The following is a 26,524-nucleotide window of genomic DNA, read 5'->3' as shown; positions in this document are numbered from 1 at the left end:
TTCTTCTGGCTGGTCTAAGAATTAAATTGACGTGAGACAGTTCAGCAGGAGAAAATCAAACAATAGTATAATGACATGTATACTTGGGAGAGACCCAAGAAAACTGAGTAACTCACCAAAATGAACAAAACCATCGCCTTAAATACCATCTTCAGCTGAAGACAAAAGAAGATATTGGAGGTAGTGGTTTGGGACTTGACAGGCAATGCATATGGTAATAGAAAAAGAAAGGTTTTTAAACAAATGTTTGCTGCTCCAGGCAGAGAGCGTGGAATGTAGAGTGAACTCTAATCTCTAAGTGCTTCCTAAAATCCCCACCACCACACCTCGCCCATTGCAGATATCTCTGGTGATAGCTCTATTCCAGGAACAGGCCCTCTATCTAAATTCTTTTAGACAGTTACCGGGGAAGTCAGATTTTCTTGCTGTCTTTCAGGCCTTGATTTCAGCTTGAGATAATCCACAGGCCAAAGAGATATTTTGGGTTGACAAATGTGGCTCTCCTAACATGTGACAAACTTTTGGATCATTCATCTAGAAAGCAGCCCTCCTGAGCTAGCATACAAGTCCTTGCAAGAATCTTTGAGTTATCTAAAAACAGTACAGTAATAATGTTACCATTTTGTTCACCCTTTCCTCTCAAATGCCTGAGATTTCCTCTCCATTCTGGAGAGGCTCTGCCACTGCCTGCCTTTCTCCAGTTGATGTGGGAAAAATCCCAATAATTAATTCAAATTCCACTATGCAACCCCCAGGCTCCTGAAGGGCATGCTGCTGCTGCTACTGCTGCTAAGTTGCTTCAGTCGTATCCAAGTCTGTGCGACCCCATAGATGGCAGCCCACCAGGCTCCCCCCCCACCCCCGCCCGGGGTTCTCTAGGCAAGAATATTGGAGTGGGCTGCCATTTCCTTCTCCATAGTTTGGCCTAATTCGATGCTTGAACTGCAAGTCATCACTTATAGAAAAGTTTAAGTCACAGTGTAATGATAGCAGTAGTAATAGTAATAATTGCTAACAACTTGTGAGCACTCACTCACCAGGGGTACTGTGTATGTTCAGTTCAGTCTCTCAGTCGTGTCCGAATTTTTGCAACCCCATGGACTACAGCACACTAGGCCTCCCTGTCCACCCCCAACTCCTGGCGTTTACTCAAACTCATGTCCATTGAGTAGGTGATGCCATCCAATCATCTCATCCTCTGTCGTCCCCTTCTCCTCCTGCCCTCAATCTTTCCCAGCATCAGGGTCTTTTCAAATGAGTCAGTTCTTCGCATCAGGTAGCCAAAGTATTGGAGTTTCAGCTTCAGCATCAGTCTTTCCAATGAATATTTAGGGTAGATTTCCTTTAGGATAGACTGGTTGGATCTCCTTGCAGTCCAAGGGACTCTCAAGAGTCTTCTCCAACACCACAGTTCAAAAGCATCAATTCTTCGGTGCTCAGCTTTCTTTTATAGTCCAACTCTCACATCCATACATGACTACTGGAAAAACCATAGTTTTCACTAGACAGACCTTTGTTGACAAAGTAGTGTCTCTGCTTTTTAATATGCTGTCTAGGTTGGTGATAGCTTTTCCTCCAAGGAGCAAGCGTCTTTTAATTTTATGGCTGCAGTCACCATCTGCAGTGATGCTGGAGCCAAAAAATAAACTAAAATCTCTCATTGTTTCCACTGTTTTGCCATCTATTTGCCATGAAGTGATGGGACCAGATACCATGATCTTCATTTTCTGAATGCTGGGTTTTAAGCCAACTTTTCACTCTCCTCTTTCACTTTCATCACAAGGCTCTTTAGTTCTTCTTTACTTTCTGCCATAAGGGTAATGTCATCTGCATATCTGAAGTTATTGATATTTCTCCCGGCAATCTTGATTCCAGCTTGCACTTCATCCTGCCCAGAATTTCTCATGATGTGTGTGTGTTAGTCACTCAGTCATGTCCGACTCTTTGCAACCCCATGGACTATACCCACCAGGCTCCTTTGTCCATGGGATTCTCTAGGCAAAAATACTGGAGTGGGTTGCCATTTCCTTCTCCATATGTACTCTGCATATCAGCTAAATAAACAGAGTGACGATATACAGCCTTGACGTACTACTTTTCCTATTTGGAACCAGTCTGTCGTTCCACGTCCAGTTCTAACTGTTGCTTCCTGACATGCACACAGATTTCTCAAGAGGCAGGTCAGGTAGTCTGGTATTCCCATCTCTTGAAGAATTTTCCAGTTTGTTGTGATCCACATAGTCAAAGGCTTTGACGTAGTCAATAAAGCAGAAGTAGATGTTTTTCTGGAACTCTCTTGCTTTTTTGATGATCCAACAGATGTTGGCAATTTGATCTCTGGTTCCTCTGCCTTTTCTAAATGCAGCTTGAACATCTGGAAGTTCATGGTTCTTATACTGTTGAAGCCTGGCTTGGAGAATTTTGAACATTACTGTGTATGTACATGAACTCATTTACCTCCAGGTTATTTGTGGTTGCTTAAATCCCCTTGCAATTTACTGACCAGCCAAATAACTTGTTTTGTTCTTCAAATCGACAGAAATATGTTGTAAGATAGTATAAAATGCATTTTCATAAGGAAATCTGACACTACAGCAGAATTATGGTTAGCAAATTTAAAAGTGCATGTCTTGTTTTTCTGTAATTTTTTCCCTTGAAATTTGAGCAGACGTTGTTACATCCTGCAGGAATAACATCCTCAACTCTGAGCTTAATATAACCTATCTCTTCCATTTCTTTCTTCTCTTTTGGGATTCTTAGCTAAATCTCTGATTTTCAAAGAACTCTCTGTGGTTAGATCCTGGCAACTGTTACGTGCCATAGGTCCTAATACTTATTTGGGTAAAATGTCTTGAGCAATTTCCAAGGGAACTTTGTGTGTGTGAGAGAGAGAGAGACAGAGACAGAGATTCTTCATTTCAGAATAAAGCTTTCTGGAAGAAGAGCCATTCTGTATAACCAATGACACAAGATAAATATGTTTTGTAAACCACTTTGCTTTTATCTTAAATGGAAGGGCTTTGGCAAAACATTCATCTTTACTGTGACTGTAGAGTAATTTTAATATCCATGATTAATGGTGCAAATGAAATTAAACCCCCCACTACTATTCACCATCTTATTTAAGAACAAAATGCTCACTGTTTCTTAATTCCAACTAGTAAGATCTCTGGATGCTGATGCTTCTAATTAGGGAAGAAATTTTCTTTTAATTGAAAAAAAAAGTTTGTTTTTGTTTTTGTTTTCAATAAGTTAGAGAGTGTCCTCTAGTGGAGAGAGAATCTCTGCTGTCAGCAGTTTTAGAAATGGCCAAATGATATCTAATTAGAAGAAGGTCGCACTAAATAACAAGTGTCCCTAGCGCTGATTGGGATCTGTGGGTTGAAGAGAAATGTATTATTTTTCCTCTAAGTTCCCCTCACATTATAGCCTACTTGAAAGCCTGCCCTATGACAAGCATTGTTCTCATTTTAGACAGCAAATGATTTTTTATGATCAATTTTAGAGTGCTTCCTTCGGAACCTGGTAAGATTGAGCTGAAGCATTTAGTGCAATTTACTGAAGCTTTTACAGATATCAACTTGAGACAGCAAGAATACCATTATCTTCAGGGCTCCAACCCTGGCTGACTGATATACTTGATGTGTGTGACTCCCGAGGCGATAGCTTAAAGTGTTCTGTTATTATTTGAAGGAAAACAAAACCAAAAAAAAATCAAAGAGGAAATTAAATTATTGTGACTCTTTTCTATAACCTGTGGAATTCTAATGCTATTTTCCTATATTTCAGATTAAGTAAGGTAAATAGTATTAACGTTATCACTTGGGTATCTGAGATCAGACTGGAGGATTTTTTTGTTTTTGTTTTTTTTTAACCTTAGAAGAAGATAAGGCAGAGCTTTGGTGCTTGGCTCTCTAAATCTCACGCTAGGCTTGGCTTAATAGAAATTGCATGTTATAGCAAATTAGAGAGCAAAAGATAGAAAAGATGGATAGTTTCTCTTGATAACAAGTTAAATAGTTTGGACTTAGAGTAAAGATAAAATTACATTGCTTATACTTCTATTTGAAAAAAGAAAGAGGAATAAGGAGAGTGTTTTTAAATCTTTCAGTAGTTATACAGATGTCAGAGACATACTGTGAACATATGAATACCATGTGTGTGGCTTGTATCAATGGTAATAATCAGCAGTGAGTCTAATATTGTATTCCTATTAACATCATTTTCAGAAAAAAAAATGTACAGTTGTGACTTTCATATAGATATTGAAATGAATACATGTTAAAGTATAAAAAGAATTTTTGCTCATATGATAGGAAGGGAACAGACAGATGTTATGATCAATTCAAAGTAAAGCCAAAATAGTTTATAAAACAGAAGAAAGCAATGCCGAGATAAATTCCAAGTAGAGACAAAATTGATTTTTCCCTGAGTTGAGGCGGAGAGCAAGGCTAGGGGAGCAGGTGGGAAATTAAGTCAAATGGCTACCAGATATGAGACAATTTTTACATTGATATGTTTTATTTTCATTTTTATTCCATTCATGGGCTTTTCTTTCTTTTTTTGGCCTTGCAACACATGGAATCTTAGTTCCCTGCCCATTCCGTGACCAGAGTTCTAACCCAAGCCCCCTGCAGTGGAAATGTAGAGTCTTAACCCCAGGACTACCAGGGAAGTCCCCAGACATGAGAGCATTTCCATATCAGTTACCTACAAAGAGTTACAAAGAGTTGAAGAATAGCTCAAAGACAGGGAAAGGGCTAAAAATCTGGTAACTCAGAATGGTGTGAAGTAGAAAAATGAGTAGTTTTCCATTGGAACACAAACATTTTTCCAACATCCCTTTGGAAAGCTGGCATATTTCTGTAGCTTGGGTTGGCTCATCAGTGACCCAGTTGTACAAGCTACTTCTTGTCTATGCCAGTTACCTCGCTACCTACCACTGTCATTATGAACCCTCTTTCCTAGCCACCCAGTCCTTGCCTCCTGCTTAAGGACCCTGACGGAATGTTTTTCAATCTTGTTGCTTTTCTCAGCCTCAACTCCAATTTAAAGAGTCCAAGGTAAAAAGAAATTGTTCCAGATGGTTAACTGTAACCACTTGCATGAAAAGCACCTAGGAGTGCTTGTTAAAAATTAAAATCCCTGGAACCTTCCGCACTTGCTGAGTCAAAATCTGGTTTGGGTGGAGTAAGTTGGTTTTTTTTTTTTTTTTTTTTTTTTGACAATGAGTTCAACAACACTCAGTGGATTAAGTAAAGAAATATAACATCTGAAGCCATATTCATCTAAACTAAATGATATTGTAGAAGATATGAGTGTATAAAATAACCTCTGACCTGAAAGTTAGTGAAAGTTTGCTAGAAGGAACAAGGTTAATGGTAGCATTAGGAGTTGCAATAGTAATAATAACTGTTCCTCTGTTCTCTGTCATGTCAGACTTTTGGCAACCCCGTGGACTGTAGCCTGCCAGGCTCCTCTATCCATGGAATTTTCCAGGCAAGAACACTGGAGTAGGTTGCCATTTCCTTCAGGGAATCTTCCCAATCCAGGGAATGAACCTTCATCTCCTGTGTGTCTCCTGCATTGGCAGGCGGATTCTTTACCACTGAGCCACCAGGGAAGCAAACCTGTTCCAAGAGGAAGAGAGGAGAAAAGACAGAGTTGACTAACGATTCCTAGAAAAACCAAGTCAGTCTTTTGTAAGAGGTGCTATTTCAAATAGAACTTAATGGAAGAGAAGGAATTTGCTACGTGGAAGTGAGGAGACTTTGAAGCAAAGAATATAATATTAAAAAGTGTGAAAATGTGGAGGGAGGCTCAAGAGGAAGGAGATATGTGTATATGTGCAGCTGATTCACATTGTTGTACAGCAGAAACTAACACAACATTGTAAAGCTATTATACTCCAATAATAATTTTTTAATAATAATAAATAAATTGTTTAAAAAGAACTCTAAACCATTAATCACAATTTTATAAAAAGCATGAGAATGTAAAATAGGTCATGGATTAACTACTCATAAAATTCAGATGCTAAAATCCTATTATGTAACTGCATATCCTGCTTCATCAGCCCGAGGTACAAACACAGTCATATTATTTTTATTTTTCCTAATTCCTCTTTCTTAATTGCCTAATTAGCTTTCTAAACAAAATTTGCTAATTATATTTTCCTAATTTTCCTAGTTACACTTATGAATTCCTATCTACCCTTATTGAGTAGAAGTGCATCATCTCTCCCTGGGCCCCACCCTGCCCCATGATATTCTATTCACTCTTGTTTTTATTTAACCTGAGGGGAAGGAATTATAGTCATTTATTTCTGGTTTCAAACACAGGCAGTACACACTTGGGGTCTGAGGTCACAGCTCCTAACAGATGCTCATGTGATTAGCCACCATTTCCCAAATGAAAAGTATTGGGTTGGCCCAAAATGTCATTTGGGTTTCCCTTAAGCTATTAAAAAAAAAAAAAAACACCAACAAATGAAATTTTTGCCCAACCAAATACTAGATGGATTCAGCTTTCCTCACCAACACTTAAGCGGTTGGTGAGTCTCAGGTGAGCTTGATGTCACCTGGCCTTCTCTCAAGATTGACTCCACTGGGCTTCTAGTGTCCTTTCTTGAGAAACAGAGCTTTGCATAAGAATGGAAGTAGTAACTCTGTTCAGACACACAAATAGGTATCATTAAGAGAAACAATTTTAAAAATCCCTTCAAGAAAATTAGACACCGAGGGAGCATTTCGTGCAAAGATGAGCACAATAAAGAATGGAAACAGTATGAAACTAACAGCAGTCCATGGGGTCACAAAGAGTCAGACATGACTGAGCAACTGAACTGAACCAAACTGAACAGAAGCAGAAGACATTAAGAAGAAGTGGCAAAGATACACAGAAGAATTGTACAAAAATGGTCTTAATAACCCGGATAACCATGATAATGTGATCACTCACCTAGAGCCATACAATCTGTAGTGTGAAGTCAAGTGGGCCTTAGGAAGCATTACTACGAACAAAGCTAATGGAGGTGATGGAATTCCAGCTGAGCTATTTCAAATCCTAAAAGATGATGCTGTGAAAGTGCTGCACTCAATATGCCAGCACATTTGGAATACTCAGCAGTGGCCACAGGATGGGAAAAGGTCAGCTTTCATTCTGATCTCAAAGAAGGCCAATGCCAAAAAATGCTCAAACTACCACACAGTTGAACTCATTTCACATGCTTGCAAGGTAATGCCCAAAATCCTTCAAGGTAGGCTTCAACAGTTCGTGAACTGAGAACTTCCAGATGTTCAAGCTGGTTTTAGAAAAGGCAGAGGAACCAGAGATCAAATTGCCAACATCTGTTGGATCATCAAAAAAGCAAGAGAATTCCAGGAAAACATCTACTTCTGCTTCCTTGACTACACTAAAGCCTTTGACTGTGTGGATCACAACAAACTGTGGAAAATTCTGAAAGAGATGGGAATACCAGACCACTTTACCTGCCTCCTGAGAAACCTGTATGCAGATCAAGAAGCAACAGTTAGAACAGGACATGGAACAACAGACTGGTTCCAAATTGGGAAAGGAGTACATCAAGGGTGTATATTGTCACCTGGCTTATTTAACTTATATGCAGAGTACATCATGAAAGATGCCAGGCTGGATGAAGCTCAAGCTGGAATCAAGATTGCCGGGAGAAATTTCAGTTACCTCAGATATGCAGATGACACCACCCTTATGGCAGAAAGCAAAGAGGAACTAAAGAGGCTCTTAATGAAAGTGAAAGAGGAGAGTGAAAAGCTGACTTAAAACTCAACAAGCAAAAAACTAAGATCATGACATCTGGTCCCATCACTTCATGGCAAATAGATGGGGAAAAAATGGAAATAGTGACAGACTATTTTTTTGGAGTTCCAAAATCACTGTGGACAGTGACTGCAGCCATGTAATTAAAAGACGCTTGCTCCTTGGAAGAAAAGCTATGACAAACCTAGACAGCGTTTTAAAAAGCAGAGACATCACTTTGCTGACAAAGGTCCAAATAGTTAAAGCTATGGCTTTTCCAGTAGTCATGTATGCATGTGAGAGTTGAATCAGAAAGAAGGCTGAGCGCTGAAGAATTGTTCCTTTTGAACTGTAGTGGTGGCAGAGAAGACTCTTGAGAGTCCCTTGGACAGCAAGGAGATCCAACCAATCAATCCTAAAGGAAATCAACCCTGAATATTCATTAGAAGGACTGATGCTGAAGCTAAAGCTTTAATACTTTCCTCACCTGATGTGAAGAGCTGACTCTTTGGAAAAGACCCTGATGCTGAGAAAGACTGAGGGCAGGAGGAGAAGGAGGCGGCAGATGATGGTTGGATGGAATCATTAACCCAATGGACATGAATTTGAGCAAACTTGGGGAGATAGTGAAGGACAGGGAGGCCTGGCATCCTGTAGTCCATGGAGTTGCAAGGAGTCTGACATGACTGAGCAACTGAACAACTTCACAGAACAGATCTCTGCTCAAGTTGACGTTCTCTCCTGATTGTTTTGAGAAGCAGCTGGCAACTGTTTAATCTGTCTGTCTCTCTCCTACACACACACAGTGATACAGATAAATTATAAAAATGAAAAATGTATTTTCTACCTTATCAGGCTTCCTTGTAATCTGTGCTTTGAGAGGCTTCCTACTACCACATTGATAAAAAGCACAGTGATCTGTCATCACTGCTATAACCTGTACTTTGTCCTTTTAAGAAACTATGCAGAGGGACTTCCCTGGTGGTCCAGTGGTTAAGACTCTGTGCTTTCAATGCAAGGGGCTGGGGTTCGATTCCTGGTTGGGGAACTAAGGTCCCACATGCCAAGTGGTACGGCCAAAAAACAAGTAAGAAAGGAAGGAAGAAATTATGTGGAAATAATCCTCTCTTTGCCGTGATGGTCCCTTATATGGTCCTGAAGTATCATAAAATTCTCAATCTTTCTCAGTTCTCTTGGAACTCTCTCCAATCCCAGTTTGGCAAATACAAAAAGAGTGATTTCTTTAGACTGCAAGTGGGCCCATGTCAATCTCCTACCTGAAACCCTTCCCCAACTTAGAATCGCCCTTAAATGGAATTCCCACATCTTCAACATGGCCTTCATGGGAGATCAGGGCTGCCACTGCTCTGGCCTCATGATTTTCCCCCAAATCCTCACCCCAACACTACCCACTACATGTAGTTTAGCTTCAACGACTCTGAAGTTACTGACTTCCTCCAAAGTTCCCTGACATTCTGTCACTCAAGTTCTTTCCTCTCTACCTGGAGTGCTTTTCTGTTTTTCCCTCCACCTTCTTTTATTCTTTGCATGAATTCCACTCTCTAACCCACAGTAAGCCCAACCCAGGTCTGAGTAGAGGTCCTCTGGGTGCCCCCATAGCACTTGGGATACCCCCAGCACTGGAGCTCAAGGCATGATAAGTAGTCAAAGACAAGGTGAGCGAAGATGGTTGAAAAAGCCAATCGTTTCTTACATGGGTGCAGGAGCCATTTACTAGGTGTGGCGGCACAAAGCCAATAGTTGAGAAAAAGGAGGAATTATATAATAGCAAATCAGTTGATCTGGGAAGGTAGGAGGGTGACAAGAGAGAAAAATTCAGTTCCCAATGAGGGATTCAACTGACTTCTCTGCTAAAGAATGTCAGGCTGAGTTGCTAGTGACATGATCATTATTTATGATTCCCCCAAATTTAGTAAAACTGTAATGGAAAATGAGATAATTTCTGGAGATTTCTATTTATGAGTTTCAGTCATTAACTCCTACCTAAAAGCTAAATCTTGCTCCCTTAAAACACAGATTGTGTAAATTATTGACATGTAAATTTTTGGACTCTGTAATATATGCTGATTCTCTTGGCATATGATATTAATCATCACACTATGTAGTATTTTGAGATTTACTGTTGAATTTCTGACTACCTTGACACTGTAACAGGTAGTTGAGTTACATAAAAGCCAGTGCTCTTATAAAAACGTAAAAGCAAAGAATACTGGATTTAAAAGTTGTTCTGAACCATTGGATTGACATTTCCCATAGAAATCTGTGGTTTCTAATCAGTAAGATTGACATTCAATTATCCATTGTATAAGGTAAATTATTCTCTCAGGGAGGGGGTAGCATATTAAAATATTGACAAAATACTTATGTATCAAAATTAATAATAAAGGAGATCATTTAAAGCTCCATTTGCCTTATAAAAGTTTGTAGACATTTTCTGAACTTGATTTATCTGGTCACTAATAATGATTATCGCATATAGAATCAAAGTCTCTAAGGAATCACTTACTCGGAGGACATTCAGACATAAAGAAGGATAAGATAAAAAGAAAGACTGTATCATGCCATCTTAAAAATATTAGAAGAGCAAGAATTCAGTTATGAACTAGTCTTACACAATGGACATAAGATAATTTGAATTTTATCCAATAAAAATTTTCTTGTAGAACTTAGAGAATAAAGTTTACATACAGGTTGACCCATACCAGGACTTACAAAGAGTGCACCTGTAAGTGAATTATGCTTTTCTCTAGGTTTATATGGTAGAATCACTGATAAGCCCAGTTTCAGGCAATGTTCACTATTAACTCATAGCTTAGCTCTTAGACTTTAGGAACCTCCTTCTCTTCACCTTAAAGTCACAGATTTGTCAAAGTCCTCTCAAAGAATATTCTCAGGAATTTATGAAATGAATAAACTTGCCTTACTTAAGGTATCCTTAAGAGTTCCCCTGCTCCAGTCCATTCTGGAGTAGGTCCCTATAGGTCTCTTTGCCATCCCACATTTTCTAGCTCTACTTGGAGGCAGCAAGATCTTAAAACTATAATAGTACTGGAATATTTCAGTTTTCTAATGCTGCCTGAGGCTTGAGGAAATCAGGTGTTTGCAAAATCACGTTACTTGTCCAGAAATATACCTCAGTTTCTGTTGGCATTAAATTCGCTCCCACTTTTCAGTCAGGGACTTCCACTTAGCTTATTAAGTAATCAGTCTGTATTCATCATTACAGTGGCCTCTCTTGAGTAGTACACTGGAAGAAACTCATCTCCACAGTAGTATTATTGATTTTATGTTTTATAAACAGCCCAAATATTTATTATCAGGTGTTGTCCATTTGTATTTTAATAATGTGTTTTTTTTTTTTACCTGAATGTGTGCTGGTTTCCTTAATTAAAATACTATTCCTCATATAGTACAAATATTTTAGTAACATTTGTATGGAATCCTGTATTTTGCAGTTCCATTTCTTTCCCATCGAAACATTTGGTTCTCTTTCCCACATTCAGGACTGAGAAACATCTTCTAACTGCTTTATAAAATCTCATATTATCAACATTATGTACTTGTCTAATATTGCAGTAGTAGAAAACCTACCTGCCAATGCAGACCCAGGTTCGATCCCTGGGTTGGGAAGATCCCCTGGAGAAGGGCCTGGCAACCCACTCCAGTATTCTTGCCTGGAGAATACTAAGGACAGAGGAGCCTGGTGGGCTGCAGTCTGTAGGGTGGCAAAGAGTCGGACAGGACTGAAGCAACTGAGCATGTGCTTTGAGAAGTGCACATCACCTCTGAAGTACCCTTCCTGATAATTCATAGCCTCAATCTATTCATATGGAAACATCAAGCAAACTTCAATGAAAGTAAAATTCTGTAGAATAACTGACCAGTGTTCTTCATAATCTGATAAGTAATTCACATTCCATTAAGCAAGATGCCAAAAGCACATTCTGTTAATTTGACAGATAGAAAATATGTGAAAAATATTGCTTTAGAGAGATGTTTCATTAAATCAATGAAGTGATTAAAGTTTTACGTGCCAGTTTGCCTAAAATAAGAGTGTATCAACAGTTTTACAACACGTTCCTATCACTTCTCTCCACAGGTGATTCAGCTAATCTCACCTGCAGAGCTTTCTTTGGGTACAGTGGAGATGTCAGTCCTTTAATTTACTGGATGAAAGGAGAGAAGTTTATTGAAGATCTGGATGAAAATCGAGTTTGGGAAAGTGACATTAGGTAAAGTAATTTGTCTCTTTTAACTTGTACAATCAGGATTCACATTTGCTGTGTTAGTGAATAGAAAATGAGCTAAAAAAGAAGGGGGTTGGGGGTGTTTTACTATCATACTAAAAATGTTACAACATTTAATGGCAAGAAGGAAAAATATCCTTGAGGAGTGACTATGAAATTGTAAAACCTGAGTGCCATTTGCAAAGAATTTAAGAGAAATAAAAAGGAATTTTCCACTAAGGAAAAAACTGAATGTGAGATTACCAAAATAGCATCAAATATGGAAAATGTGGTATTGTACCTTTAGTTGATAAGAGCTCTTTTTTTTTAATTGTTGAGAGGAAATATTAGGTGGCCAAAAAGTTTGTTTGGGTTTTTCTATACCATTTTCTGGAAAAACACAAAGGAACTTTTTGGCCAACCCAAGGTTAACAGGTTTTTAGGATTCAACATCATGTGTTTTAGGATTCAAACATCGTCTCTGTCACTTCCTTTTATATGTTGCTACATATTTGAGGCATCGTGTAGACTATAAAACACTTGATAGGAATGGTAATACAAAACATGCTTTTATTACCATTTTTAGGCTAACTTTAAGGTCTAAATATTAATATAGTGGAATAATAGCAAATATCATAAAAATATACTTATTTTGAGGGCATAATGCTTATGCCTCTTCTTTTTTAAAAAATAATTAACATATTTGTTTGCTTACTTTTAAATATTGAGGTATTCAGTTATGACTAAAAGTACACTTATATACAGGTACTCATTTTTATTCATAATGTAAATAAGCAAATATATTAATTAATAAATTATAAGTGAATCAAAATGCAGATCATTTGTAAACATTCTCCAATCTAAAGATCACCTCTTTTGGATATATTTGAGCATTTTAACCAAATTCTTCTTCTTAAATGTGAAGACTTTTAAAACTTGAGGAAAGGTATAAGAGAAAAAGGTTTTCAATAGAAAATAAAAACCTATAAAACTGTCACAGAGGGTTATTTCTACTGGAATTTTCTTCCTAGCAACAAATACCCAGGAATATAACATTGCAGTCAGGTTCTAAAATGCCCAGATGAGCAATTCTTCAATACATACTAAAATGTTCCTCTGCCATTTTTCATGTTTAAAACTTCACTATTATCTTATACTCATACACTCTGAAATGCTAAGGTTATAGGACAATAAACCTCCTAACTTTACCCCTCTCTACTTTTGTGGGTGCTCAGGGAATGTTCTAGAAAGGTATTTTTTTCTTTAATTCTTCATGAGGAAGTATTGTGCAAGCATGAGTTACCAAAGGAGCGGGAGAGTAAAGGTGGAATCTTGGTGAGCATGGCAAGGGAGCCCTACTTTGAAGTTTTCCATTTGTTCTAAAAAGATTGTTAAAATCCTTGACAGTGAGGTTAGTGAGCATCTACCGTGAATTTTAAATGTCAGAATTAAATGCTTCATCAGAACATTTAGTCTATGGTTTTGTAATTTCATATTTCTTTAAAAATAGGAATTGATTTGTACCTTTAAAAAAAATGCCAGGCTAGAGGTTTCACCTGTAATGTCAAAATAGCTCAGAAATTTTCCATCCTTCCTTTCTTTAAAATTAACCTGATAGATAATTAGTCCTCCAGCCTAAGACATGAGAATTTCTTATCCCACCCTTAAATCATATTTCTTCTTAAAGGGAAAGCAATTTGTAAACTTTTCTTCAAGGTCTCTCTCACCTCTTTATTATGACAGTGTGATTGTCCTGCTAAGAGAGATAATTAACTGCAACTTCATTAGCATCTACAAAGACAAGCTTCCTTATTAGAAGTGAAGAAGAAAAGGGCATGATATAATTTAATTAAGATAGCATCAATCCATGACCAAATTTGAAGACAGATGCTGTAGGTTTTTTCATATCAGATTCATCTAAATTTTTTTATTTCATGTGTGTGTATGTTTGTGTGGGGTTTTTTTGTTTCATTTTGCTTTATATTTTAGAATCCTCAAGGAACATCTTGGGGAACAGGAAGTTTCCATCTCATTAATTGTGGACTCTGTAGAAGAAGGTGACTTGGGAAATTACTCCTGTTATGTTGAAAATGGAAATGGACGTCGGCATGCCAGTGTTCTCCTTCACAAACGGGGTGAGTGTAACCTTCTAAGTTTGAGTAGTTGACAACCTTTAATGAAAGTGAAATAATTGGAAGGTTAAAAAAAATGTTTTTTTTTAACGTAAATTTATCCCAAATAAAACAATTACATTAGCAGTAAGGCCATCAATGCAGATAGCACAGTGGATGGGTGACTAGGTCAAGCACTGTAGTCAAATTTAGATATTCAGATTCCTTTTTCTTCCCCTCCCTCAAGCTGTGCCATTAGGTATGCAGGATCTTAGTTCCCCAACCAGGGATCAAACCTGTGTCCCTACAATCAAAGTGGGGAGTCTTAACCACTGGATCACCAGGGAAGTCCCCCTTTCATAATCTTGGGAATGATATCTAGCTTCCTTCAGCTTCAGTTCCCTGATAATATGGAATGGGAAAAATAATGATATCAACTCTTAGTGGATTTTATGGACGAAAGAAAACACTAAGTGTGAAGAGCTTGGCACAGAGCCTATGCACAGGAAGTATTTAGTTAAATGCTATTAATAATATTAGAAGTAAGCAAACCACTTAAAAATAACCAAGAGAGTTTTAAGTCAAAGATTATGCTCTTAATTGAAAGGTTGTTCCTTGAGTGTACAAATTACATCCAATGGATTCCCCATTTTATTTCATTTTTATTTTTTTCTGCCTTAGATAACTTTTACATGTGTAATATCCTCCTATGATTAATAATAATTCACTAGTGAATTATTTTTCAATTATTTTTCATCATTAGCAATTTAAGTAAGGTATATTTTGGTTGAGTATAACATCGGCTACAATAAATCTGATTCCACAGCAACCCCAATACCTTACACACAGGGTTAAAATATATATATAAATATATATTGAATTGTTTGAAATTATAGATAATTGTAAAATTTGAGCCATGCCTTTTTGTTGGTGAAATTTTTTCATGTACGTTATAAGAGAAAAAAATTTTTTTCTACATTATGCTAAGTGAAAACATTCTCTTACTCAGCAAATTTACAGTGATTTTAATTTCAAAGCCCATGTTTCATCCTAAACTCTTTGAGGTTGGAAAAGAAAGAGAATGCCAAAGACTTTATTGGACAATAGATTCCCTTTGAATAGCGTTACTGAAAGCTATTAAAATAGACACCTCTGTTGTCAAGGTGACTATAATATTCAAATAGTTTACTTTTGGGGAGATGTTAATGGAGGGAAAAGATAAGCAGCAGCTAGTAAGCAGTCTGATTGTTTGTCAGTCAATGAAGGGACTTAGAGTAGAAATATTACACATATAAAAGGACAGAAATAGTCCCCGGGTTGGAAGTAGCCTAGATGTTGTATAATTGAACTATTCCGCAACATCTTCCCTAGTGATCTGTCAGCTTATACTGGATCACGTTCCTCCTCCAGGAAGCCAGTTCTATCTTTGGAAAAATGTAACAATTAGAAAACATTACTATTTCACTATCTACCCCATGACCCTGTTTTTAATCTCTCTTCCCCAAAATAGCCCTTCAAAAGTTTGATGACAGTCCCCATAATCCTTCTGGGCCTTCACTTCCATAGATTCAGCTTCTTTAGTTCCTTTTATTCATTCTTCTTTTATGTGGATAAAATACTTTCACCATTCTGATCACTCTTTTGAACTGAAGAGTCTAATTACAGAGTCTGAATTATTCTTCCAGAAGGAAGGTAATAGAGAAAAGATAGAGGGCTCATCTAAAAATCTGTTGGCTTTAATGACATTTATTTCTTTTTAGGATAAAGTAGGAGTGACAGCTAAGTAGAGATCATAGGAAGAAGGAAGGAAGCTGGATCATTTCCAAGGAGGATACAACTATTAAAGCTCTTATCTAGCAGACAGGCACACAAGGGTCAGGAAGGGTCAAACACCGCCAGGCTATTTTTAGCATGTGTGGCCTAAGGTTAAGTTGCCCATAGCTAAGAAAGCTTCCAGTACTACAAACATAAATGACTGAGGAATCAAGGAAATCATTTGAAAAAACTTTTCCAATACTGATTTGCTAAACATGAAGAAGAAAGTGGTGGGCAGTGTTAGAGCACTCTTCAATACTTACATCTTCCACAGTGTTTCTCAAATATGTATTTATGCCACCATCATTTTATCTTCAGTAAAATAAAAGCTAAAGCCAGAAAATGTCCTTCAAGGTCATGTACTCCAAAAGCCCCTCTTAAAGTTAGTATTCACCTTCCTTTTAAGGGAGCTGCAGCAAATGAGTCATCAATTCACAATGGTAGTCAGGCATCTCCTGCCCTGGAGACGCTTATCAGCATGTGCAATGATCTATCCCAACCATCTGTGGGAAAAAACAACGGACTCTGGTTAATAGATGCCATAACTACAACTTCCCCAGCCCTGAAAGGTTCAGAAGCTCAAGGAAGGCACAGCATATGGGAGCTGATAGTTTTGATCACAGGGTCCCTGCGAGAGTCAAATTGCTGTCATTCTAGCAATTGTGTAATGACCAAGATGACTGTATTGCTCAGAAGCCTAAAGCTCAGAGAAGAGCTGGAAGCTGTTACTGTGAATCATATTCTTCTGCTGTTGACTTATAAATCCCGTAACTAGCTTACAGGCCTTCAAAGTCTTTCTTCTTAAAACTTGCATACAGAGATATGTTAAAGCATTTGATGAATACAGATCTCATAAATCAGTAATTATCCATTCTTCTGACAAGCAAACTTGCCAGGACGTACCTTTGCCAAAATAACTTAAGTTTTTTTTCCCCCTTCGCTGTTACCTTTAGTTCAGTATTGTTAACAAAATAAAAATGATGTCAGAACCCTCCAGTGGGTGTTGTGGATTCTTTGAGATATCACCACCTGTATCAGCTGAGTTGTCCTTAATGCCAAGACAATACTACAATAAATAGTACAGCTAGGATTGAGCTAGGCTAGATTCTGGGCCAGCCTTTTCTTTAAAAAAAATTTAATTTCCAAAAAAACTGGCTGAAAATTTACTAGGAAATTTGACTTTCGTTGAGAAGATTCAGGGTTGTTGATTCCTACAGCCAGGGAAGTTACTGGGACAGTTAGGGTCATGTCACATGCTCTACAGAGAACTAGGTCATAGAATAAAACAATGGCCAATGGGCCACATTAGTGTATGACTGCCTTGCGCCCTATTCCTCACTCTAGTTCCTGGCCTGAGAAGCTTGAGCACTAGATCCTTGTCCCAAAAAGAACCAAAGCAAAGAGTAGATACATTTCCTGCTGTGTTATCTCGTCTCCACCGTTGCCTGTTGAATTGAATTCCCTGTGTAAGTCTCTGAACATTTTACCCAGATGCCTTTGCGTAGGTTCCTAATCACTGCTCCCCAGTTTGACCATGCATCCAACACTGACTTTCAGCTTCCCTCCAAAACCCCAGCCTTTTATTTGCCCATCATTTGTATGCTTTCCATGTCTCTAACACAAGCAATTCTCCAGGCAGATAGCCAGCATCACTGTGCTCTGACTTTGGCCTAGCCACTCTTGCACTCACCAGGCCATCCTAAGTTTCTTTTTCATTCTCTGAGTTCCTTGTCCACACTCTAATTCTGGATGACTTCACAGTGTGGATGTGTTTACTCTCTGGAGCAAAGCAGTTTAATATTTAAGGGTGTGGACTCTGGAGTAAGGCTGTCTGTGCAAAACGCACTCTCTTCATACTAGCTGTGCTATCTTGGACAAACCCCATACTCTCTGTGTGCCTCAAATTTCTCTTGTATAAAATGGGGAATAATGATAGTACTTTCCATATAGAACAGCTATGAGGAATAAACTTAGTATGTATCAATATGTATTACAGTGTCTGACATATTTATCACCATGTTAGCAGCTATTACATGATTTTTTCTACTCCAACCATGTGATAATCTGGATAATTTAGGATGCAGCAATAACATGTCTCATTAAAAATTCCCTCACATCTAATTTATCTTTCATTTAAACGGTCAGCTTTAGCACTGGAAATTTTGCTCTGTTGATTCTATATTTTTCCTTATAATAGATTTACTTTAGTTTGAATGTGCTGTCCTACAGGAGATCTTCATTAATTTATTCATGCATTTAATGGCAATTGGTAAGAACCTACTATGTGCCTGGCACTCATAAAATTAAATGATCAGGAAATCAGAACCAATATAATTTGAAATGCCATCATATGCTTTTTAAACTACTTTGATATTAAGGATTTCTAATGTAGAATTGTGCTTCTAGGGGACGTTTGGATTTAAAACTGTCACATAAAGGGAGTGTTCATTAACAGTCCTGTTGTGAATTGTTTAGATATCTTGATTACAATAATATGGCAATTCATTCATCATGAAGTAGTTTGGAAACTGGCAAAGTATCTGTCTCAGAGGCTAGCACTGGTTAATAATGATAAACATCTAGTTTTCCTCGATTCCTCCTCAAACCCATTTTAACTCTTGGATGCAAAGTCTCCCTCCTTTACCCTCTCTCCCTCCCTCTGAAGAGTGCCTGTGTTAAATCACTTCAGTCCTGTCCCACTCTTTGTGACCCCATGGACTGTACCGCCAGGCTCCTCTGTCCATGGGATTTCCCAGGCAAGAATACTGGAGTGGGTTGCCATTTCCTCCTCCAGGGGATCTTCCTGACTCAGGGCTCAAACCCACATTTTCTGCACTGGCAGGCAGTGTCTTTACCACTGAGCCACCTGGGAAGCTCAAATTTCAGCTCCTTACTACAGGAAATACTTGTTTTTAGAAGGTATGTGTATGTTAGTCCCTCAGTCAGTCATGGCCAACTCTTTGCAACCCCATGGACTATACCGCCAGGCTCCTCTGTCAGTGGAATTCTCCAGATAAGAATATTGGAGTGGGTAGCCATTCCCTTCTCCAAGGGATCTTCCTGACTCAAGGATCGAACCCAGGTCTCCTGCATTGTAGACAGATTCTTTACCATCTCAGCTACCAGGGAAGCCCCCCAAAGAGTGAAATCCATGGGAATTAGACTTACTCTCTAACTCCCTAGTCCTTGGAATATATTCAGTAACGTAATTAACATGCACATCATTTAGGATGCATTGTTTTAAAGCCAGATGAATTTAGACCCAGTGGACTCTTTATCCCTTCTTATAATGGATCACTTTTGTAATATGTGCCACCATCCTTATTAGTATTTACCTCGTGCATTTACTTGCTGCAAGATACAGGGAGACAATAGAACTGTGTCAAGCTCTTTGGGGGCTCATCCTTTAACATCTTTTACCACTGATTTCAAAATATAGAAAAGCCAAACTAACCCTAATTCTTTGTGACCCCATGAACTGCAGCACATCAGGCTTCCCAGTCCTTCACTAGGCATATACAGAAGAGTCATTTTTTTGCGTTGTTGCTGTTGGGAAGGAAAAATAATTTTCCCTCTACCCTTCTAGGTTCTTGGCTATATAAGATAGATTAATGGGAGAAAAGCAAACATAAATTTACTAACATATCTTCCTCCTAAATACATGTGGAATAGCCAGGAAAACTGAGTAACCCCCTGAAATGTCCCAAGCCAGCACCTTCAATACTATCTCCAGGAAAGACAAAAGAGTTGGGGAGCATGGGAGGCCAGTTATGGGAGGTGACCAAAAAAAGTACAGTAATGATGGGCATGGTTGTTATGCAGATTTAAGCCTCTGCCTTCTCCATTGATGAGTTTCTGGAGATTCAAAATCATCCTCTTCCTGGTACAGGAAGGGAAATACCCTTACAAGGGAAGATTTCTTTTATAACTGTAAAGATCTCTTACAAAGAGTAACTTCTACTGGAGTTTTAGAGCTTCTCCTGTGTCTGCTGTTTCTTAAAAATGATCAGCCTTAAATTACCTTTATAGCAAAGAGACATATTTTGAGAGGTCATATGTTATCCGTCTTCTTTGCTTATGCAATACCAAAACGTTAAAGAACTTTAGTTATGTCACTGCAGCATCTCCAAATGAGAGCCATCAGGTTTAACAGATTCTCTCTTTGGATAAGATCTGGCAATCAAAGTTTTATTCTATCCTGTAACATTTTTCTTGCTTCTTTGCTCCTTACATAAGACATGTAAGCTGACCCCAGTTCTTTTTTTTTCTTCTTGATAACTAACACCAAAGCAAAGAAACAAGCAAAAACTACATCGGAGCCTATTATGAATGCCAGGAGCCCAAATTGTCTAGTATTAGTGATTTTTATGCTGCTGAACTTCTTGATATGGACATCCCAACAAGGTCATTTGACAGCCATCAAAATTACAGGCATGAAAACTAAACTTCTGAGCTATTTCCTCAAATATAGAATGTATGATTTAAGTGAAGTTAACTCCAAGTTATTTTTGCCTCAGCTATGAAATATCTTTTCAAAGGTCTGTCAATCCCAGTTTTTCCTGATCAGCTACAGCATGGATATTTGTTATAAAGTATAGTTTTGCCTTTCAGTCATTTTGATTATTCAGTTTTCTTAAATGTGAATTGGAATATCTAAGCAGCATCTTTGTTAGGAAAGAAAGGACCACTCTTAGTTGATGATTAGCATATTTCTCAAGTAATGAATAAAAAGGGAATGATCCTGGATAAAACCAGTCCTTCCATTTTTATTATTCCTGTTGAATTAATCATGTGGTTCAAAGCTCTTAGTATTTAATTTATATATGGACGTGGTCATTGGAGGGCTTCCCTAGTGACTCAGACGGTAAAGAATATGCCTGCAATGCAGGAGACCCAGGTTCGATCCCTGGGTTGGGAAGATTCCCAGGAGAAGGGAATGACCACCCACTCCAGTATTCTTGCCTGGAGAATTCCCATGGACAGAAGAGCCTGGCAGGCTACAGTCCATGGGGTCACAAAGAGTCGGACACGACCAAGCAACTAACGCTTCACTTCCATTCATAGTCATTGGAAGTCTTTATTTTGTTTGTGTTCCTAACTATACATTAAATTCTGAATAAAGATTTTTAACTTGTACTTCTCTCTTGTATCTTTAACTTGTACATCCTCACAGAAATGTGATGAATGGAATGGTTACCTTTCAGTAAGGAATCTCCAGATTGAACTTTTAAATCTCTCTTGAGGTGAGGAAGCCCAGCAAAAGACTTGCCATCATGCTTGCCTGTAATACCTATAGTTTTGGGTGAACTGCTCTCTTTTTGAGGTCCCCAAAATATCCTAAAGTTTCTGCACCTGCAGGAAATGACCTTCTTTACTCACCTGGTAAGGCTGATGGGAACACTGTAAGCAAGGTGCCAGGCTGTTTTTCCAAGGGCTTTGTCAGCTCCACAAAGTCAACCTTAGTTCCTTAAAGCTGTCTGGCAATATCTGAGTCTATACTTGTCTATCTGAAATAGGACATTCCAGTCAAAACCTTGGTAATATAACAAGTTTCCAGTTGCATCTTCTTCTAAGGAGAAGAAATTCTTATTTAACTTATATAAATATAACTATAATGGGCTTCCCTGGTTCTTAGGTGGTAAAGAATACACCTGCCAATGCAGGAGACATGGATTCAATCCCTGAGTTGGGAAGACCCCCTGGAGAAGGGAACGAAAACCCACTCCACTATTCTGCCTGGAAAATCCCATGGACAGTACATGGTGTTGCAAAGAGTCAGACATGACTTAGCGACTAAACAAGAACAAAATATAACTATAATGCCCTGAAAAAAAGAGTATTCACCATGAGTTTCTGAATTCTGGAGGGATCAGGCAGGGAGAAAAATATAAATGTTTCAGTTCTGCTTATAATGATATAATTTACTGAATTACTGTAAGTCATGATGTAAGATCAAAGGTTTTCTTATATCTGGAAAACAAAGTAATATTTCAGACAAAAGAGTCATAAAATTATAATCATATTCATCAGTTTATTCAGTCCCATGTGGTTAATTCTTGTTGATCTTGTCTTCTGTTAGCAGTTTTGTAAAGCCATTAGTTTTTCCATTAGAGTTCTATTTTTTCTTACCCAGTTCAGTGGTATCATCTGAAAATTATCAGAAACCTATGTTTGTCAAAAAGTCCTAAGGAGCTTCTTTACCAATTGAGCTAAAGAAGTTCCTTAGAAAGGATCATTGCCCAGTCATTAATGTGACTGGTGATATAAGTAAAGCCCAAAGCTGTAAAGAACAATATTGCATAGGAAGCTGGAACGTTAGGTTCATGAATCAAGGCAAATTGGAAGTGGTCAAACAGGAGATGGCAAGAGTGAACACTGACATTTTAGGAATCAGTGAAGTAAAATGGACTGGAATGGGCGAATTTAACTCAGAAAACCATTATATCTACTACTATGGACAAGAATCCCTTAGAAGAAATGAAGTAGCCCCCATAGTCAACAAAAGAGTCCAAAATGCAGTTCTTTGGTGCAATCTCAAAAATGACAGAATGATCTCTGTTCATTTCCAAAGCAAACCATTCAATATCACAGTAATCCAAGTCTATGCTCCAATTGGTAATACTGAAGAAGCTGAAGTTGAATGGTTCTATGAAGACCTACAAGACCTTCTAGAACTAACACCCAAAAAAGATGTCCTTTTCATCATAGGGAACTTGAATGCACAAGTAGGAAGTCAAGAGATACCTGGAGTAACAGGCAACTTTGGCCTTGGGGTACAAAATGAAGCAGGGCAAAGGCTAACAGAGTTTTGCCAAGAGAACGCACTGGTCATAAACACCCTCTTCCCACAACACAAGAGAAGACTCTACATATTGACATCACCAGATGCTCAATACAAAATCAGATTGATTATATTCTTTGCAGCCAAAGATGGAGAAGCTCTATACAGTCAGCAAAAACAAGACAGGGAGCTGACTGTGGTTCAGATCATGAACTCCTTATTGCCAAATTCAGACTTAAATTGAAGAAAGTAGGGAAAACCACTAAACCATTCAGGTATGACATAAATATAATCCCTTACTATTATACAGTGTAAGTGACAGATTCAAGGGATTAGATCTGATAGAGTGCCTGATGAACTATGGACAGAGGTTTGTGACATTGTACGGGAGGCAGGGATCAAGGCCATCCCCAAGAAAAATAAGTGCAAAAAGGCAAAATAGTTGTCTGAGGAGGCCTTACAAATAGCTGAGAAAAGAAGAGAAGCTAAAGGCAAAGGAGAAAAGGAAAGATGTACCCATTTGAATGCAGAATTCCAAAGAATAGCAAGGAGAGATAAGAAAACCTTCTTTAGTGATCAAGGAAAACAATAGAATGGGAAAGACTAGAGAGCTCTTCAAGAAACTTAGAGATACCAAGGGAACATTTCATACAAAGATGGGCACAATAAAGGACAGAAATGGTATGGACCTAACAGAAACAGAAGATATTAAGAAGAGGTGGCAAGAATGCACGGAAGAACTATACAAAAAAGATCTACATGACCCAGATAACCACAATGGTGTGGTCACTCACCTAGAGCCAGACATCCTGCAATGCGAAGTCAAGTGGGCCTTAGGAAGCACCACTACGAACAAAGCTGGTGGAGGTGGTGGAATTCCAGCTGAGCTATTTCAAATCCTGAAAGATGATGCTGTGAAAGTGCTGCACTCAATATGCCAGCAAATTTGGAAAACTCAGCAGTGGCCACAGGACTGGAAAAGGTCAGTTTTCATTACAATCCCCAAGAGAGGTAATGCCAAAGAATGTTCAAACTACCACACAATTGCACATACTAGTGCAATCTCATCTCACATGCTAGCAAAGTAATGCTCAAAATTCTCCAAGCCAGGCTTCAACAGTATGTAAACCGTGAACTTCCAGATGTTCAAGCTGGATTTAGAAAAGGCAAAGGAGCCAGAGATCAAATTGCCAACATTTGTTGGATCATAAAAAATGCAAGAGTTCCAGAAAAACATCTACTTCTGCTTTATGGACTATGCCAAAGCCTTTGACTGTGTGGATCACAAAAAACTGTGGAAAATTCTTCAAAAGATGGGAATACCAGACCACTTGACCTGCCTCCTAAGAAAATCTGTATGCAGGTCAAGAAGCAACAGTTAGAACTGGACATGGAACAACAGACTGGTTCCAAATAGGAAAAGGAGTACATCAAGCCTGTATATTTTCACCCGGCTTATTTAACTTCTATGCAGAGTACAGCATGCAAAATGCTGGACTAGATGAAGCACAAGCTGGAATCAAGATTGCCAGGAGAAATATCAATAACCTCAGATATGCAGATGACACCACCCTTATGGCGGAAAGCAAAGAGGAACTGAAAAGCCTCTTGATGAAAGTGAAAGAGGAGAATGAAAAATTTGGTTTTAAACTCAACATTCGGAAAACTAAGCTCATGGAATCCAGTCCCATTACTTCATGGCAAATAGCTAGGGAAACAGTGGAAACAGTGAGAAACTTTATTTTGGGGGGCTCCAAAATCACTGCAGATGGTGACTGCAGCCATGAAATTAAAAGACGCTTGCTCCTTGGAAGAAAAGCTATCACCAACCTAGACAGCATATTGAAAAGCAGAGACATTACTTTGCCAACAAAGGTCCATCTAGTCAAAGCTATGGTTTTCCTTGTAGTCATGTATGGATGTGAGAGTTGGACTATAAAGGAAGCTGAGTGCTGAAGAATTGATGCTTTTGAACTGTGGTGTTGGAGAAGACTCTTGAGAGTCCCTTGGACTTTAAGAAGATCCAACCTGTCCATCCTAAAGGAAATTAGCCCTGAATGTTCATTGGAAGGACTGATGCTGAAGCTGAATCTCCAATATTTGGCCACCTGATGCAAAGAACTGACTCCTTGGAAAAGACCCTGATGCTGGGAAAGATTGAAGGCAGGAGAAGAAGGGGACGACAGAGGATGAGATGGTTTGATGGCATCACCGTCTTGGTGGACATCAGTTTGAGCAAGCTCCGGGAGTTAGTAATAGACAGGGAAGCCTGGCATGCTGCAATCCATGGGGTCACAAAGAATCGGACACGACTGAGCGCCTGAGCTGAACTGTAGGATATTCTTGCAGTTGATGTTGAAGTTTTGCTTTGTTTGCAAAAGCATCAGAGTAACACTGTAATTTCCTGTAAATGACAAAAGACTTAAAATGGCATGGTTAAAGATCTGAGTCTTTAGAATGCAATTGAAGATGAAATTTGGTTATTTCTGTGACACATAAAATTTTAAAATAACTAGAATTATGACTAATAACATTGTACAAGGACATATCTGAATTTTACAAATTTTATAAATTTTTAGAGCACTTATAATAATGTTTACCCATATAATATAACCTAAGAACATTTATCATCACTTATTTGACAATGCTTCCCATGAAATTTAGCCTACTCAATAAGCCTAATTATGTTCATATCTGCTTTTATTAGGAGAGAAAGTGAATATTTTGCTGTATTCCAGGGGCTTTTGGAAAGCCCCCAAATTATTTCCAGGTCAATAAGATTTCATTTGAATTTGATTTGAGGGAAGTTTGTCAAATATTTCAAAAGATTTTAAAACACTTTTTCAAACAGGGTCATAGGTCACTGTGACGCTATAGTTAGTTATCTATTTAATCAAAATGACAAAGACTTCACAGGAAAATACAGAAAGTTAGATAGTTAGCTCTTCTAAATATTGAACAATCTCAGTTTTTCTCCTAAATAGTCAAAGATCTGATGAAGATAAAAGATTGCATTTTTATTTTTATAGACAGATGGCATTAATGACAAAGAAAATCTTTGTTTACCACTGCTTATTAAAAGCAAAAAGTGAAGGGGGCAGCAGAGCATGAGATGGTTAGATAACATCACTGACTCAATGGACATGAATTTGAGCGAACTCTGGGAGATAATGGAGGACAGAAGAGACTGGCATGCCGCAGTCCATGGGGTTGCAAAGAGTCAGACATGACTTAGCAACTAAACAACAACATAGGTAGGCAGTGTACCTTTGATGCTGAAATTCATTCACATAATTAACTTTATTCCAATCTTAGCCAGGTTGATCACACATAAAATTTTTTTCCCAAGATCCCTTCTTCAGAAAATTTCAACAAATTTCTATGTCCAGTTTAGTCTGTCCCTTGATCTCCTTTCTGTTTTGAAATAGTCAAGTGTAGGACAAAAATTGCTCTTATTTCTCCAACAAAAGTGCATCTCCATACCTCATGCCTTTTCTTACCCAAAAATACATTTTCATTTCCTTGCACACATCATTTCCCTTATTATCTCTGGCACTCTTAATCATATTAACCATATATTAATTAGAAACCTTAATTTCTAGTGGAAATAAAGAAATAAAAAATTGTGAACTACATTAGGATTTTGTGGTGTAAAGAATTTATAAATACCTTTTATAATTTCTAGACATATGTGCCCTTTTAAGTAGTGCAGTCTTTCAGTGTGGAATGAGATCTGGTGACTAAAAAACTGAAATTCATCTTTATTCTCTCTGTATTAGGAAGTCAGAAGTAGA

General features: G+C 38.1%; 1 protein-coding gene across 1 annotated transcript in view; it reads left to right on the top strand.

Moving 5' to 3' along the window:
• The window catches only part of IL1RAPL1 (interleukin 1 receptor accessory protein like 1), a 682,102-nt gene that overhangs the window by 614,925 nt on the left and 40,653 nt on the right, over positions 1–26,524 (top strand). The window contains exons 6-7 of the mRNA XM_040265353.1: positions 11,897–12,029; positions 14,013–14,158. Of these exons, the coding sequence (XP_040121287.1) occupies positions 11,897–12,029; positions 14,013–14,158 (279 nt within the window). The remainder of the gene's footprint in view (positions 1–11,896; positions 12,030–14,012; positions 14,159–26,524) is intronic.

The sequence above is a fragment of the Oryx dammah genome, unplaced genomic scaffold (assembly GCF_014754425.2).
Source record: "Oryx dammah isolate SB20612 unplaced genomic scaffold, SCBI_Odam_1.1 HiC_scaffold_23, whole genome shotgun sequence".
NCBI lineage: Eukaryota > Metazoa > Chordata > Mammalia > Artiodactyla > Bovidae > Oryx > Oryx dammah.
This window is presented reverse-complemented; position numbering and strand designations above follow the sequence as displayed.